The sequence below is a fragment of the Falco biarmicus genome, chromosome 8 (genome assembly GCF_023638135.1).
Source record: "Falco biarmicus isolate bFalBia1 chromosome 8, bFalBia1.pri, whole genome shotgun sequence".
Taxonomy (NCBI): domain Eukaryota; kingdom Metazoa; phylum Chordata; class Aves; order Falconiformes; family Falconidae; genus Falco; species Falco biarmicus.
Genome location: NC_079295.1, coordinates 38,148,112 through 38,163,329, shown reverse-complemented (window position 1 = coordinate 38,163,329; position 15,218 = coordinate 38,148,112). Strand labels below are relative to the sequence as shown.

The 15,218-nt window shown below is 41.3% G+C and overlaps 1 protein-coding gene across 1 annotated transcript in view; it reads left to right on the top strand.

Annotated features, from left to right (window-relative positions):
- The first annotated feature begins 4,151 nt into the window (after positions 1-4,151).
- The window catches only part of LOC130153806 (von Willebrand factor D and EGF domain-containing protein-like), a 185,903-nt gene continuing 174,836 nt past the window's right edge, over positions 4,152-15,218 (top strand). The window contains exon 1 of the mRNA XM_056349152.1: positions 4,152-4,345. Coding sequence (XP_056205127.1) covers positions 4,225-4,345 — 121 coding nt within the window. The 5' untranslated portion in view covers positions 4,152-4,224. The remainder of the gene's footprint in view (positions 4,346-15,218) is intronic.

Below are 15,218 nucleotides of genomic sequence, written 5' to 3'. Positions count from 1 at the left end.
TGGCCCACTGTCTAATGAGGAGTGATGCACTGAAAGCTGTCAGAGTTGTCCCACAAGGGAATTAGAAGCTGAAAGATAAACACACCAAATAATCGCATGTAGAAATCACTCTCTGTGTTTTCAGTTCAGAGCTGTACAAAGGTGGATATGCTTTTGTGTAATGAATTATTACTCTAAAAAATCACAAATAGACCTCACTTGAGTGAAGACCTTGGTCCTGTACACTAGATGTACTACTTATATTATTTTCTAAAGAAGCAGGAATGCTGTCTTCCATACACTAGAGCACAGACCAGAGGAAAACACAAGTGCTGATCACTGTGTGACCACTGCTTATTTCCCTAAACTAGGCGCGAGCTGAGATGAAGGGTTTCCCGTTTAATGTCACTCACCTGTGCAGGCTTGAAATAAGAGTGGTGTGATACAGAGTAGTTGTTTGGGCTAATGAGGTGCATGCATACTGGACTTTGGTTATAATAAGCATGCTTGGCATCTGTCTGAAATATATGGGCAGAAATGATTAAAAGAAACAGGAGCCAACAGCAGAGAGACAGAATCCCAGGCTTGAACCCCTTCTTAGCCCTTCTAAGAAAATCGTTGCAGGGGGATGCTTGCTGGAGGCTGCTGGGACTCAGCTAAAATCCATCATGCCGACCCTTGCACCTGCTCGGAAGCTGCAGAAAGGGTTGCAAGAGTCAGTGGACTGAGCGAGCCAATATCAAGGCAGAAGGGATTGCCCGGGAAGCACAGTGAGCCTCTTCCTTCTCAGGTATTTTGATTAGAGAAAACAAGCAAACCAAAATGCACAGAGGAGGGTTTTGGCACGCATAAATGTGTAAATTCAGACTTGCAAAGAAATGTATACTGTTTAGTACAGCATCTTTTCCCTCTGAAGGACTCTGTTGTGCTAGGAAGGTGTGGGTACAGGCAGGGTTGTGCTCTCTGTGTCACCCCCGAATAACAAATCTCTTCTATGCCTAGAAAGCCACCCCAGGGGACAGGCTCATGGTAAGGGGATTCCCCATAGGAAGCAGAAGGAAATAAACCTGGACTGTCTTTTTCACATCAGGTTCTAATCAGTGTGTCAGAGCTTAGAAGGACTGTACAACCCCTGCTGGCTCAGGTACAAAAGGTAAGTGCTAGCCACACTCCATTTTTGAGAGGAGGAACATAACAATCTCTCTCTTCTCCTTCCCAGGGTGACCCAATGCAGACAGACACTTCCACATGACCATCAGAAGCTATCTGAGTGATGGGATTCATCCTTCAAAAACTTCACCGTAGCCCAGGACTTCTGTATGCAACTCTTAAACCTCCTACACTGACTCCGGAGCATTTCATATTGGGAATAAAGCATCAAAAAGTCACATCTCTGAAGGCCTTCAAGGTATTTGCATCTTTATCGTCATGTTGTCGTTCAGTCCCATCCTGAGGTTTGGTTCTGCGTCTGAAAAAAACAAGGAAAGATTGTTGTTGCTAATACTCTTCCCACAGCCTTCCTCTGCCCCCCACCTGCCTCCCCCAGGGCTGCCCACCCTCCAGCCCACCCCCGGCACTGCAGCACCCGCTCACCCACTGGCATGTTTCAGGCAAACACTGCCTCTTTCTTATAAACTGAAGCAATCTGGGTACCTAACATGCATAGCCATCGAACAATTTTTGGCCAAGTCTGGAATACTGCTGCCAGCTTCCAGCTGCGGCTTTTGGCTTGTTTTAACTGCCTGTATCCATCCCAACCATTGAAAATTAATTTAAGACAAGATGGACGGGTATCAGGCCTTCAGTGTTGTGGTGGCGTTTTGTATAGACAGTGAAGCTAATTGTTTCAAGTGTTCACTACCCACACGACTGCATCAACTTTGTGGGTATTTGCAGTTTCTCCTCTTACTGAGGTTGGTGTGGAAGCTGGGAGAGCATTTTCCAGTGCTTTTATGCAGGCTCTCCATGGTTTTAGTTACCCATGATTTTTTAGATTAATGTTTGAGGGGAGAAGGTGGTGGTGGTAGCTCTTTTTCTGAGTTCTGTAAGGTATTGTCTAGGGCTGGGAGAATGTGAAACGGGAAATATTTGCACCTCGTCTGAACTGGAGCTCTTTGTCCTCCCAAAACGAAGGGAGCCATATCCAACCCAGAGAAACTCCTTGGCTGAGACAATGGGAAGTATCATTTCATCCTTACCAGGAGTAACCACCTTCAAAGGCTCCCCTTGATTAACCTGCTTAGGGAGACAACAGGTAAGGGGTTAAAGAAGTCTAGAAAACTGTCCCTTTTCTCCTGTCACCCTGAATGCCTTCTGCTGACATTTTTTTTTTGCATAGTTACTTTTGCTTTCAGTATGCAAAAGACCAGCAAAGGCTAGGTTGTATGTGGAAAGCTCTCTTGCTTTGTTGTAAAGTGGCTTTGGTCACCAATATTTTGGCAAGGATAAAATCTCAACCCACAACAGATTTCAATCTCTTTCTCATTGAAGTTAGTTACACCTTAGAGCTATGGCATTTAGGCCAAAACTTAGAGGCAAAGGACATCGGGCCCCTATCAGAGGCGTGAAACTGCCACAAAAAATATTCAAGCATTAACTGAAAAAGCCATGTAAATGTAGAAATTGTGTCCTGTTGAAGATAAACTGGAATGTTGTCATTTGTCATACATTTGTACTGAAGAAATGGATGGGGATCTCTTAGGAAAAAAAAGATGTCTGAAATACTGGCCTTGGAGTCTTAATGATTTTGAAGGAATATAATCTGAACATCAGTAAAATCAATAGACAAACTCACAAAAACTCCCAAGGACTACCAGTCAGACCTATGAGATAGCTAACCCAGTGAGACTGGTAAAAGCAGTGATTTTGCAACATCGAAATCCAAAATGAAAATTAAAAAAAAAAGTTTTAGAAGCTTCTTCTTAAATAACCTATATTTCCTTCAAGGAACCCAGTGGTAAAACTCCTCAAGGGATGTAGTTAAGCCAAAAGAACAACATTTGAAACTCCTTGGCTGTACTGCAAGATATTTTTAATGGCTTTGTTTATGCTTTTAGATTAAATGCTCCTCACAGTGATTTGCATGGAATGTTTACAGACTTGTGTATTACTCTGTTACCAGATAATTTGCAACATCCTCACTTAAACAAGCAGGCACAAAACAGTCAAATTTCACCCGTCAAAGAAAGAAGTGCTGGCAGGTATGGAAAACACTGAACAGTGGCTGGGGATACAGCGCTTTTTAAATAAAATGCCATGAGTATCAGAGTATAGCATGTGATTCGTTAGCAAATTCTTCATATTGCGCATTAAGCCAGCAACAGGCATCGTCCTACAACAAGCATTGTTCACACCAGCTAGAAGGAGCACAAAAGACCCACGTGGTAGCAACAGGGCACTTTCCAATGAGACTGAACTTCAGGAAAATATGATTGAGCAATGTGAGTGATTGAATTCTTTCACTGCCATTTGCTTCTGTTTTCTATTTCTGTTATCATTGCCGGCAAGCCGACCTTCTGAAACTTACATCTCATTTTTCAGGGCGAGCTGGCAGAGCAAACGCTGCTGCACTTTATTTCAGTAGCAAAGGACTATTCTCTAATCTACCAGACAATGATACAGCGACCCAAGATACAAACCTTCAGGACTGTTGGTTGTGCTTGCGCAGACCACCTCTGTAACAGCTTTGCATAAATGTAACCTCCAAGAATCTGAAGCCAAAACCCAAACTATTTGCAAGCTTGTATTTTAGCATTTTTTAAACCCCTCTCGTATAAACACGATGACAGCTATGGCTGCAATAATCTGAAGTTAGCGTTGTCTGCTTTAAAATCCTCACCAGCAGGCACGCTTGGTTTATAACCCTCATTTCTCCAGGATCACCTCCTACCAGCCAGGCGGAGGGTACACACTGTTCTCACCCTCCGCGTGTGCGCGGGTGTGTTACCGGGTGTGTAAATCAGAGCAGCTGCAGGCAGAGCAGCTGCAGGGACACATGCTCTCCGCTGATCCGCTTGTGTGTGTGTGGGGAGGGGGGCGGTGAGTGTGGCTTGTGGATAGCTGGAGGGCTTCCCTCTTGGAAATTCTGGGATTAATGACACATTAAGCCCTCTCCAAGAGAGTGGATTGAACAGAACGAAAAAAAAAAAAAGGAAAGAAAAAAAAAATTGAAACAGGCAGGCAGGCTGATGGCTTTTACTGCAAAGTTTAGTACTTAAAAGTTAACTTCTAAGCAACTGCAGATGCATGGATAAAACTAGCTTGGACAATATGCAGCAGCCCTTTCCTTTCCACCAGCATCTCCAACTTGTTGCCTACCTCTGTTGGATTCCCTTGTTGGCCATTAGCACTGAGTCAGCTCCATTAGGTAAGGATTTTGCACTTTTTAATTATTTGATAGTCATTTGGGGGATAGAGTTCATGTGTATTTTAAACTGAGATGATCTTGTTTGCATTTACTTTTGAAAGTGGGTTTGAGTGAGAGAGGGCTATTATTAGAAAGAGACTTGAAAATAGAATGGAAGTAAGGTTAAAATAAACAAGTAAGGTAATGAAGAAGGTCACAGTGATAACCAAGCATGCTTACAGCACACAATTTTATTGTCCATCAGAGGACTCTCACTTTTTTTTTTCTTTTTCCTTTAAATAAAGAAATTACAAACCTGTGAAGATTCTTACATCCCACTAGAAAAAAAAATGAAGTGATTTAAAGAATATTTATAACATTTTCCCATAAATGGAACACATGAATGATAAAAGAAGGAAAAGCTTTAAAATAAGTATCTATTCTTCTAAGGAAAGAAGCATATACACCATCTATCAGAGCAACATTATAGATTAGTTAATTACACATATAATAATACACAGCCATACAGTCTTTGGCAATAAAAAGTTGGTGAGTAATTTTGCTGCTACTGTACACATTAAATGTGAGGCTTGTTTCACTATAGCATAGAGTTCGAAGAGGACATAGATTTTACATATGTAGCTTGTTTATACAGCTTTATTAATCTGCTGCGGGAATACACTGAAAATCATGCTAGACATTATTCAACTAGTAGAAACAGAGTTAATAAAAAACTTGAGAAAAGCAGTAGGACCAGAGCACAGAGCTATGAGTGCCTATGGATACAGCTTTGGTAGACTGTGGAGGCACTCCCCCCTTAATGGAAATATGGTGCAATATTTTACAAAATTTAATTCCAGTAGAGTTTCCACTAGCCTTAAAAGTCATTGTCAGCCAGTACTCATTAGCTCTATGAAGAAAAAACAATTTAAAGCACTCTTCATTTGAATATCAAAGGGTCACCCAGAAAATTTTGCGGGACTAAACACAAAGCAAATGACCTTATTGCCTTTATCTTCAAACAATGCCTTTAATTTCTGAAACCTTTTGAAGGGTTGCCAGTTTCATGGAGTGTGGCAGCTACTTATCTGATAGAACAAGCTTTTCATCAAGGGGAAGTGACCTTTTAACTCCTAGTAACTAAGTAACTATTTACCACTGTATTTTTGTTAGTGGGGGTAATATGTATAGACATACTTCTTAAACTGGGAGCACAAAACAAGAAGCAAGAAATAGCTTGCCATCTTTTAGGTGATGCAGAAGGATTCATCAGGCTTGGCGTTTTCTTTTTTTCATAGTGTGAACCTGAAGTAGATGAAACTGCTCAAAAAAAGTTTACGTTCTGACAGATTGCATTGTGACATTATAACGATATTAACAGAGCCATATGCTGTTTACTTTTGTACTCTATCAAACCTACTAATCCCATAAGAATTTCACTGTGAATAAGGAACGTCTGACCAAACAGCTTTTTGCAGATGCCTTGTTAGGAAGGAGAGGATGAAAAAGTCCTTTAAAGACCAAGGAAGAACTTTTATCACATTCTGCAGTCTTATTTTAGGGACCGAAGCTCCCAGTGACTGAGGATATTCTCATTACTTGTGGTTTTTACACCATTTCCTATGACTGAGAAACATGAAAGGGTTACCAATAACATCCGTAGCTGCTGTCTGATAGAAGATGAAGCAAAGCATCTGGGACAAAAGCAGCTCAGTGAATCATAGATGTGGGAGGGCTGACACAACACAGAGCTTGTCAGACTTTTCTTCTTTCCTCTGATGAAATTCTGTAAATAAGTCAATCAAAAGAAAAAGACAATAGATCTGTTTACAAAGGTATTTTAGTCAAAAGTATTTATCTTAAAATAGAGAGTTGCCTGTAACATCACCACCGAGACGGAGTTCCTCCCCATCCCCTTTGGAGCCTTTTCATAAGGTACAATTGGAAAAGTGTTTAATTTGGATATGGGCTTCCTGCAAAGGCACCGGCCTCCCTCGGAGCTCCTGAAGCCCACCGGAGCTTCGCGGCAAGGTGTTACACGTCTAGGAAAATCAGACACAATTAATTGTTTGCCAGGTCAGTCCCGTGGATTTTTCTCAACTCTGAAATGCATATGAAAAAAATGGAGTGTGTTCCAAGGTGAAGAAAGAGAAGCGAGGGGATGGTGTGGGGGAAGGCTGGGTGTCCCCAGCCAGCAGGCAAAGGCGATGCCTTCTCAAATAATCCCAACTGTCATTTGATGTAAGAAAGTCAATGAGAATAGTCTAGTACAGCAAAACTTGTTCAGTATGTCTTGCAATTTTATAAACTCTGCTCTTGTGTTTCCTAGAAGAATGAAATGAAAATCAGAGTATATAATCTGCTTTGTGTGCTCCCCACAGGCAGGGCATGATCTCGCTGGGGGCTTCTGCTGTAAAATCTGTGCCATGGGCTTCCCATACTTTAACCAAAAATCTGCTGGAGCTGAGAAAACTTTCCCCTATGAGTATTTCCAAAGGAATAACGTTAACTATTCAGGACCTTTCCCACCTGCTTCATGTATCTACTACAGATGATCCCCCCAACACCACTGCCCCCTTCCAATGGCCAGACCTCAGATGTGCCACCCAGGTCCCCAGAAACCCCCTGGAGCCCCAGGGCTCCTGCCACCCTCCAGGTCCCCGAGTACAGGAGGGGTGCAGGCACCCCCAGGGAAGCCCCAGGGTGTCTGGCCTGGAAACCATTTGCAGGCATCAGCCTCCTGGGCCATGGGTGGGTTTGGTCAGGGACATTTCTGTGACTTCAGAAATTAGCCTGGGATGATTCTGGCTCCATGTCTTCCCCCTGTGGGAAGTACAGCAGACATTCCTAGCACTGTGCAAACAAAAAATACCCTGCTGAATGCCCTCCTACAGGAGTAAGGCCAAGACTCCCTGGCCACGGCAAATAAGCAGCAATGACTCCCAAAGGGAGGGGAACCACCTTTACATCATGTTCCTCTCTGGACATTATTTTTAACTATCAAAAGTTGTTTACAGGTTAATATTCTATTTCCCTTTTATTTAAGCTTTTGTCAGCATCAAGTAACCCCATTGGCTTCATTGTCTGGAATTAAGCCAGTTCCTATGGGCTGAACAAAGAGTGAAATCTGATTTTATCTGATTTTTCTGTCGTCAAAATGAAGCTAGTAGCAGGGGTTGTACAGTGATTTCTGTTTGCTGGTAACTTTTTTGTTCCGCTCCTTTTTCTCTGGAAGATGACAGGGTTACACTTCCTGCAGGAATATTTCTTTCACAAGGCAGGCAGAGTCAGGCGGCCGCTGCAGACTGGGGGCGAGGGAACCTCTCTCGCATTGTGACGAATGTGGTTGGGACCCTCCTGAGCAGCAGCAGCATGGCACTATTGGATTTTAGGACTTTGAAATTTGGCAGGGTAATAATTTTTATCTCACACATTTGCCTTTTAATCTTCTGATAAAAATTAATGATTTTTTGCAAAGTTATACAGGCTTATAAAATATGCTTAGTGGGCGAAGGCTGCCTTTCTACTGCGTCTCCCATGGATTTGCCTGTTTCCCATTGACCTGACAAATGCATGTACTATTTAAACTCCTTAACAGCTATTTATTACTCTGTGCCGTACTAAAATTGAGGATCATTTTATCAGACGCTGTTCGTAACAGCGTAGGACATTCATGGCCAAAATGTTTGCTTTAATGGTCCAGTTCCTCAAAGTTATTTTGTCTCCAAATGCCAAATCTGAAGAAGTATTGTATACATCTAACTTCCTTTGCAATCGATAGGAGCTGCAAGTAGTCGAGACAAATCAGTGTTTGTTCCAAAATTGACAAGACAAATTGCTGCAGAGAGGAAGCATCATCATTCTGTTTTACTGATGGGATGGAGACGTGAAGTGGCTCAAGGTCATGCAGGAAAGCCTTTGGTGGAGCCGAGATCTGTATTGAGGCCTCATGAGTCACAACCCAGCCCCATTAACTGCAGCACAACTCATAACTGAAACGAAAGCAAACACAGTAAATAGGAGTATAATAAAAATGCGGAACCTTTCTCCGTCTTCCTTGTAAACCCTGAAGTCAAATGGCTGCACACACAAACGCAAGGGGACACAAAGAATTGTTGGTTGGTTATAGATACTTAACATCTTGTAGAAGGTACTTGAAATAGATACTTGAAATTTCCCCCACATCCCTTGATCTCAATCAGGAAAGGATCCATCCACTTCTAAAATGCTAAATCTACTTTATCATGCAAATCCAGTGGACAAAAAGAAGGAAAAGTCATTCCTGCACTAACTTCATTAGAGACAGAACTCCTTTTCTGTTTGTTCCTACTTCTTCCTAGACCACTTCTGTAGCCTAATAAAACATTTCTGGCTCTGGAAATGGCTTTTTCATTCCAATATATTTCCTCCAATTTTTTTTGTGACCTAGGTTTGCTACTTCAAAAGGCTGAGAATATTGTGAGAAGTACCATTTTCTTTATTTTTCACTGAGTTCATACTGTACCACTTTTGAAGAGTTTGTTGGGAAAAGTTCTCAAGGCAGCCAGATTACTGGTTTGATGTTGTCTACAGATTTGTTTCCTCGGACATTTGTAGGTTTGTTCTGATGCTTCGGTTGCTTTCTTCCTGGATGAAACGTCTTTCTTGTCACCTCACAGATGGAGGTGGATGTTGCCACTACAAAAATGGGTATTGTCTTTAACACTTGGTTGGCAGCATATATTGCTTGTTTAATGATTCTGAAGTTTTCTTCAAGGTAGTGTATTTTACCTTCAGTTATGACCTTCACTTATTTCATTGTGGCAGCTATGCTATGTGTTTTGCCCCAAGTACAGGTTATTTATGGTGAAATCTGAAGAAAAAAAAAGAAAAAAAAGTGGATTAGTTTGAAGGATATTTTTCAGCTGACTTTGAAACACTAGTAAGGCCATGTGTTAGTGCATGCAATTGTTTGTACAGCTTTTCTGGAAAGAGTTTTGTGTGTTAAGCTCTTAGGAGATTTACTTAATGAATGTATGTACTCATTTACTTCTTTCTGACACATGTTATTTTGATTATTCTGACGTTTGTTACTTTGATTGCTGTGTTCACACTGCATGGCATCCACGGGGAGCCGCAAGGGAATATTCTACATATTGAAAGGGAAAAAATTGATTGCCTAATATAGTTGAGGGATTGTAGTAGTCTGCTCTGCTCCTTTTGCTGGTTTTATATTAATTCATCGATTGAGAGCGAGTTTATCTTATTCCCCTATTTTGTTCACAAAGCAGCTTCCACGAGCTGGAGAGCAATTTATCTGCATACCACAATAACGTAATGCATCTCCTGTGGTAGCTGGAGCATTTTACAGCTCAACTGTCCCCTGACAGCTTTGTGTGTTGACAGTTTCAGTAAATGGTCCCTCATCTGGTATCTTTCTAATGCCTCATCAGCTCAGTAGCTCCTGCACTTTCCATGAACCAGTGGACACCCCAACTTTTCCTCCTTCTTATGCTAGTAAGAAACATCCTAACATTTCCCATCCCAGACTCAGAGTTTTTCTTTCCCTTCATTTTTTAGATGGCTGACCAAGTTATGTTTAATTTGTGTCAGAAGGCAAAAGTCTACAGGAAAAATCTAGATGGTACCTAAACAAAAGGGATTTCAGAAGTTCCTGCATTAATAACCCTGTAATAAATTTAATGGGGAGAATGACTTGGGATCTGAACTAGAGCATTCCTTTACAGAAAGGAGCCTGCCTTATGTCAGCTCCTGCTTGCTTCTCAGCCCTGTTTAAAATTGTATTTTGCTGATGTTTGACTGTCATGCAAACTTTTCATGGAATTTTATCTTGTTGATTTTCTACAGACCTATACGAAGAGCAAAGGGAGGTAAACCTCAACCACTAGTTTAGTTAATAGCTAAGCTAATGTCTTGATATTAATAAGTTAACAATTAACAATTTCTTTAGAATAAACATTATTAGCTCTCACTGCATTAGTCAGATACGTTATTTGCTGATCTGGTCCAGCTACCAGAGGAGGCAGATTTGCAAACATCTTTCAGAGATTATTTTTAATAGTCATTTTTGTCCCTTTCCTCCAATTATTTACTTTATAATCAACTATGAGTATGCTATAAAATTAGTTGACTGTGACTCGGCCTCCCTCAATAACCCAGCATAGATACTTTGATTCACTCAGGCTACCTTATCATCAGCTCTGTTCTTTTCTTAATGGGCTAGAGAGAAAGATATATACAAATTCACAGAGCTTTTTGCTCTGTTCTTTTATTAGAGCTAGCAACAAAGACATAAACAGAGTGAAATCTAATTAATTCCTTGTTTCTCTTTTGCAAGAAATACAAGGAAAATGAAGAGGAGGCTGTTTCCTACCCCAATGTACTTGCAACTCCTTTTTTAGGTGGTAAAATACTTGGACGTTTCATTTTCCGAATGTGTATAAAGCAGAATAAAAATAAAAGAAAGCTATCCTTCTCCCTTAACTAGCCCATAACCACCACAGAAAATGTTTTTTGCTCCCACAAAGTCTTGTAAGTGCCAGTAGAACTCAGTGACCCGTACCCCATAACATTCCTGAAGTATCTGGGGTTCTTTTTTCTCCTATAAGATCCTTTACAAGTCTCACTCATAATCGTTAAATATAGGAATCCTCCACTTTCAAGTAATTTTCAGTCCTTTGTCTGGACTAGTTATTTCAACTGATTCTGTAAAAGAAATCCCTAGTAAACCACTGTGAGCAGGTACGTTGGGAAAGCTGGAGTAGCTTGTAACATTCCCAGCCTGGAGCAAAGATGCACTTTGTTCATCTTCCACTCCCTGCACGTGGAGTACCTCTGCAGGGACACAACCTGCCCTGCTGATGGGTCAGCATCTGCCCAAATGGTGGCAGGCAGGACCTGCTTGTGCCTGCCCAGAACAGCACCGGTGTGATCCTGCCCCCTGCAGCACACCTCCTAGGAGCCAAGGTTTGACAGATCCTTAAGATATCAGAGTGAAAGACTATGGCCATGTGGAAGGACCCGAGCTCAGATGTGGAGGGCTGAAGTCTGACTTAAACCCTGTCCCTAGCGTGTGCTTGTGTGAGGACATTAGGCTTAAAGATACTGATGTGCTTCAGGATAGATGAATTTGAGTCGCAGCCTATGATCCCAGCACAAGCTATACATCTCCCAGAGGAATTTTACAACTGTTTTCTCCTCTTGACATGATCACTGCCTTGCAATACAAATAGCTTTGACATAAATCATAAATCTACTACGCACCCCCATTCCTTCACTGCTTCTTCCTTTTTCATATTTTTCCAATAACTGATATCTTAGTCATGAAAATTACAGTTATTCCTTCTGCCTCATAACGTCTGTTATCCACTAACATTTCTGTTCTGTTTGCTATTACCTGTACTCTTTGCATGGGTGTGGAGACACTTTCTCTCATTAATACACTCCTGACAATATTATTCATCTGCTGTTTCAAACCAACTTCATCTTCTGTCTTAGGTCAGAGCTTGCAGACTGCCTCCCAAGAATACCAAGCATCATCATTAAGTGCCAGCGGGATGCGAGGGGACCTGGTGAGCCGTTCCTGGTCAGTCCCGTGCAGCTCCCAAGGACCCTGGCACAGAAATACTCACAAGGTCAAAAAACTGGGCTGGAAGGAGCTTCTTTACCACTCAGAAAGGTTGTCATCGGGGACACTGAATGGTGCTTGTATATACAGTGATTAGCTGGAAAACAAGCTCTCTCCCTATGTCTGCTTTTGTGGTGGTATTGGATTTTATTTTTCTAAGAAGCAGACAACTTTATGCTGGCTTCTTTTAATCAGGTCTGCTGAGAAATCCTTACCCGGTAGTGAAACACAGGCTTTCTGAAAGACCCTTTGGTGAGGTTCTCAGATTTAAAACCTTGCAGCTGGTCAGCACAGGGCGATAAGACACGCCTTTGACAACCCTAACATATATTAATAGTGCTGTTGCTTTCAGTGGGGCTAAACTGAATACAAAACTAAACCATTGCAATCCTGTAAGAGGTAGCACAGATGGCCATGTGTGTGCATAAGCATAGAAAATGTCATTTTGGCCACCACTGTTATAGCACTGCTTCATGTAACTATGGCTAAAATTAGTGCTGCAGAAATGCTGGGAGGAAAATTATGATGGTCACAAAAAATATGCTGCACAAATCCACCCATTAAGTGAGATTTTTGCCTCTGAATTCCATCAGGGGCTTGCTGCTGTTACGGCCCAGCTCTGTGCTGTGATTATCTGCATAACAGTTCATAGGCTAGATGACTTCCCTAGGGTAACCTACCCCAGGGTGAGTAACTGCTGTTGATCCACACAGGAAGGGTGGTTTTTTCTGTCTGATTGCTTTAACAATTGAAAACAATTAAAAATTTACTTTGCCACTGAGACAGAACCTGGAAAAACCCAAAGTGCTAACTGGTTAGCCTGATATTTTGTTAATCACTTCTGACAAGAAAGATGTTGTGGTTTAGGGTAGAGGAGCTGGATCAATCTCTTCTGTCACAGACAAGTGCCCTTAGAACTGGTCTATCGATTACGCCGGAGAGGATATCTTTAGATCTCTTATTTGAACTGTTTCACTATCTATTAGTAATTAAATACATCTTGCAATAAGGGCTTCAGTGTCAGTCTCCCATGTGTTGTCTACTGTAAAGGTGATCATAACTGCGATGGACAGCAGGTTTGTTCATTCTATGGTGTAATGTATATTTGTCATTCATAAAAAAAAAAAAAAAAAAAAGAATATAGCAATTCCAGCTCAGAGTTAGACAGGTAGGTAAGCTGTTCATTCAAGTCATCAATAGACAATATTTTGGTCAAATCCATATGTCCAAGTGCATGAGCCCCCAAATGCCTCCCTTCCTGAGATGAAACGTGTACCAAAAAAAAAAGTACAGGTCTTCTCAAAACTTGTACATTTCCATGAAAAGTGTCATTAACAGCACATAAGATAATCAACACTTAAAATTCCTGACCAGCTCTAAGCAAAGCATACATTTTTTAGAAGCTAAATAAAAAGGACAGTAAATTTCAATATTGGGAATGAATCTTGTTTGCGAGTCCCCAGCAATGCAGAAAGGAGCGATCTGTGCTCATTTGCGCTTACGAAGCAGTGTTCTAACACACTGATTTTCAACCATCTTTTTAACCAAAGGTCCTTTTCTGCCATGGAGTGTCCTGGACCCTGCAGTGTTTTGTGCTTAAGGGAGGGCGTAAGGGAAAGGGTTATTCCTCACAAACAAAATGAGACAAAGTGAACTTGATTTCTGCTTTACAAAAATCATGATTTTACTGAAGGCAAGGGAGCCCTTAATTTGGAAGGCTCTGATGAGGGCCCCGGAGTGGGAGGCAGCAGGCACCCGCTGGCACGCTGCAGGCAGCTAAACGGGGACCCAGTTGGGTAAGTTCTGTACAAAGGGCTGGGCGCTATTTGTTGCGGGAACTGAAACCTGATGTCTTAAGAGCTCTCATAGCTTAAATAATATTTCAGCCTGTAAGGTACACTTGGGAACACCCCTTTTCTAATATCAGGGGCTTTCATCAAGGGGCTGGTGAGGTGTCCCCCCACTACATCTAGTGCGGGCAGCTGGGGGTGGACAAAGCGGCTCTGGGTCTTGCTCCACACCCATATCCAATAACTTCCTCAAGGCCATGAGCTCATTCCTGCTCCTTAAAGCCACCTTCATTTCCTAAAGTGTTGTCTAGCACTCAAGCGCGTTCTTAAGTTGCTGCCATGTTTTTCCATTCTGCTAGAAATTATTGTTCTGTATAGTTTGATTTTAAGAGTGCATTCTGGCATCCATTTGGGGAAAAGGCTCTATATAAAAGCAAAATCAATACGAGGGACAGTTATATTTCCTGAGCTTTTTCATTAACTATAAAATATATACATTCAGGAAGGGAGGGGGGAGCAATATCAGTTTTACCTAGTTTGAAGGAGGGAGGACAAGACAAAGCACCACAGAATATGCATGACCGTACACTGGCAGGAGTATGAACTGTGCAGCTTTGCTGGCTGCTCTCACTGCCTCCAAACACTCCTGCTAGGCACCGGCCTCTCCTCTGATAGGTATCAAGCCACTGGAAAAATACAGAATTATACATATTTTAGTAAATGAGGTTTTCCTTCATCTATGAATTTTTATTAAAGCCAGACTAGGCATTGGCTGGTTATTTACAGGGAAACCTTGCCTTTGTCCAGTGCTAAGAATGAATAGAAGAGAAATAAAATAGTGTTGAGCCAAATTTTTCCTCAAATGCCCATGGAACTCCAGCCATACTATCTTTATTCTTTTTTTCCAAAGTATAGCAAACCATTCTTTCCACCTGAGCAGGCTGTCCTTTCAAGCATCCTTGGATAAACCTCTCATCACTACATGCAATATATTTTTCTAAGATTTGCAAGCATAGAGCTGGAACAAATTCTGAAAAACTGCAACCTGTATTCCTACAATAATAAACTTAAAGATAGCTCAGTGAATTTTTACCAAAAAACAACTCACTGCTGCTTTATTTGAGCCCAACTGAAAAATTAAAATGCCTACCGCGATATTAACTACTATTCTAACACAGGTTACTAAACCAGAAGAGCAAGCATCTTTAGCTTGGAGTAAAATTTCAAGTCACACTGCCTTTTCAGTATCAGCATGAAATTATGTGAGCAAGAAATGGCACACAAGCCTTTTTTTTTTAAGTTTCTCTTTTTAACATGAGCCTTCTATAATGGCATTTGCATTAGTAGGAAATACCTGTCGTCTCTAGAAAAATAATTTGTCTTCTTTTTTGAAAACTAAATTATCCCCTCTAAAAGATTAGCTGAAAAACACTGTATAAATTTATAAGCATTCCAGATTAAATACAAAGTTTTGCTT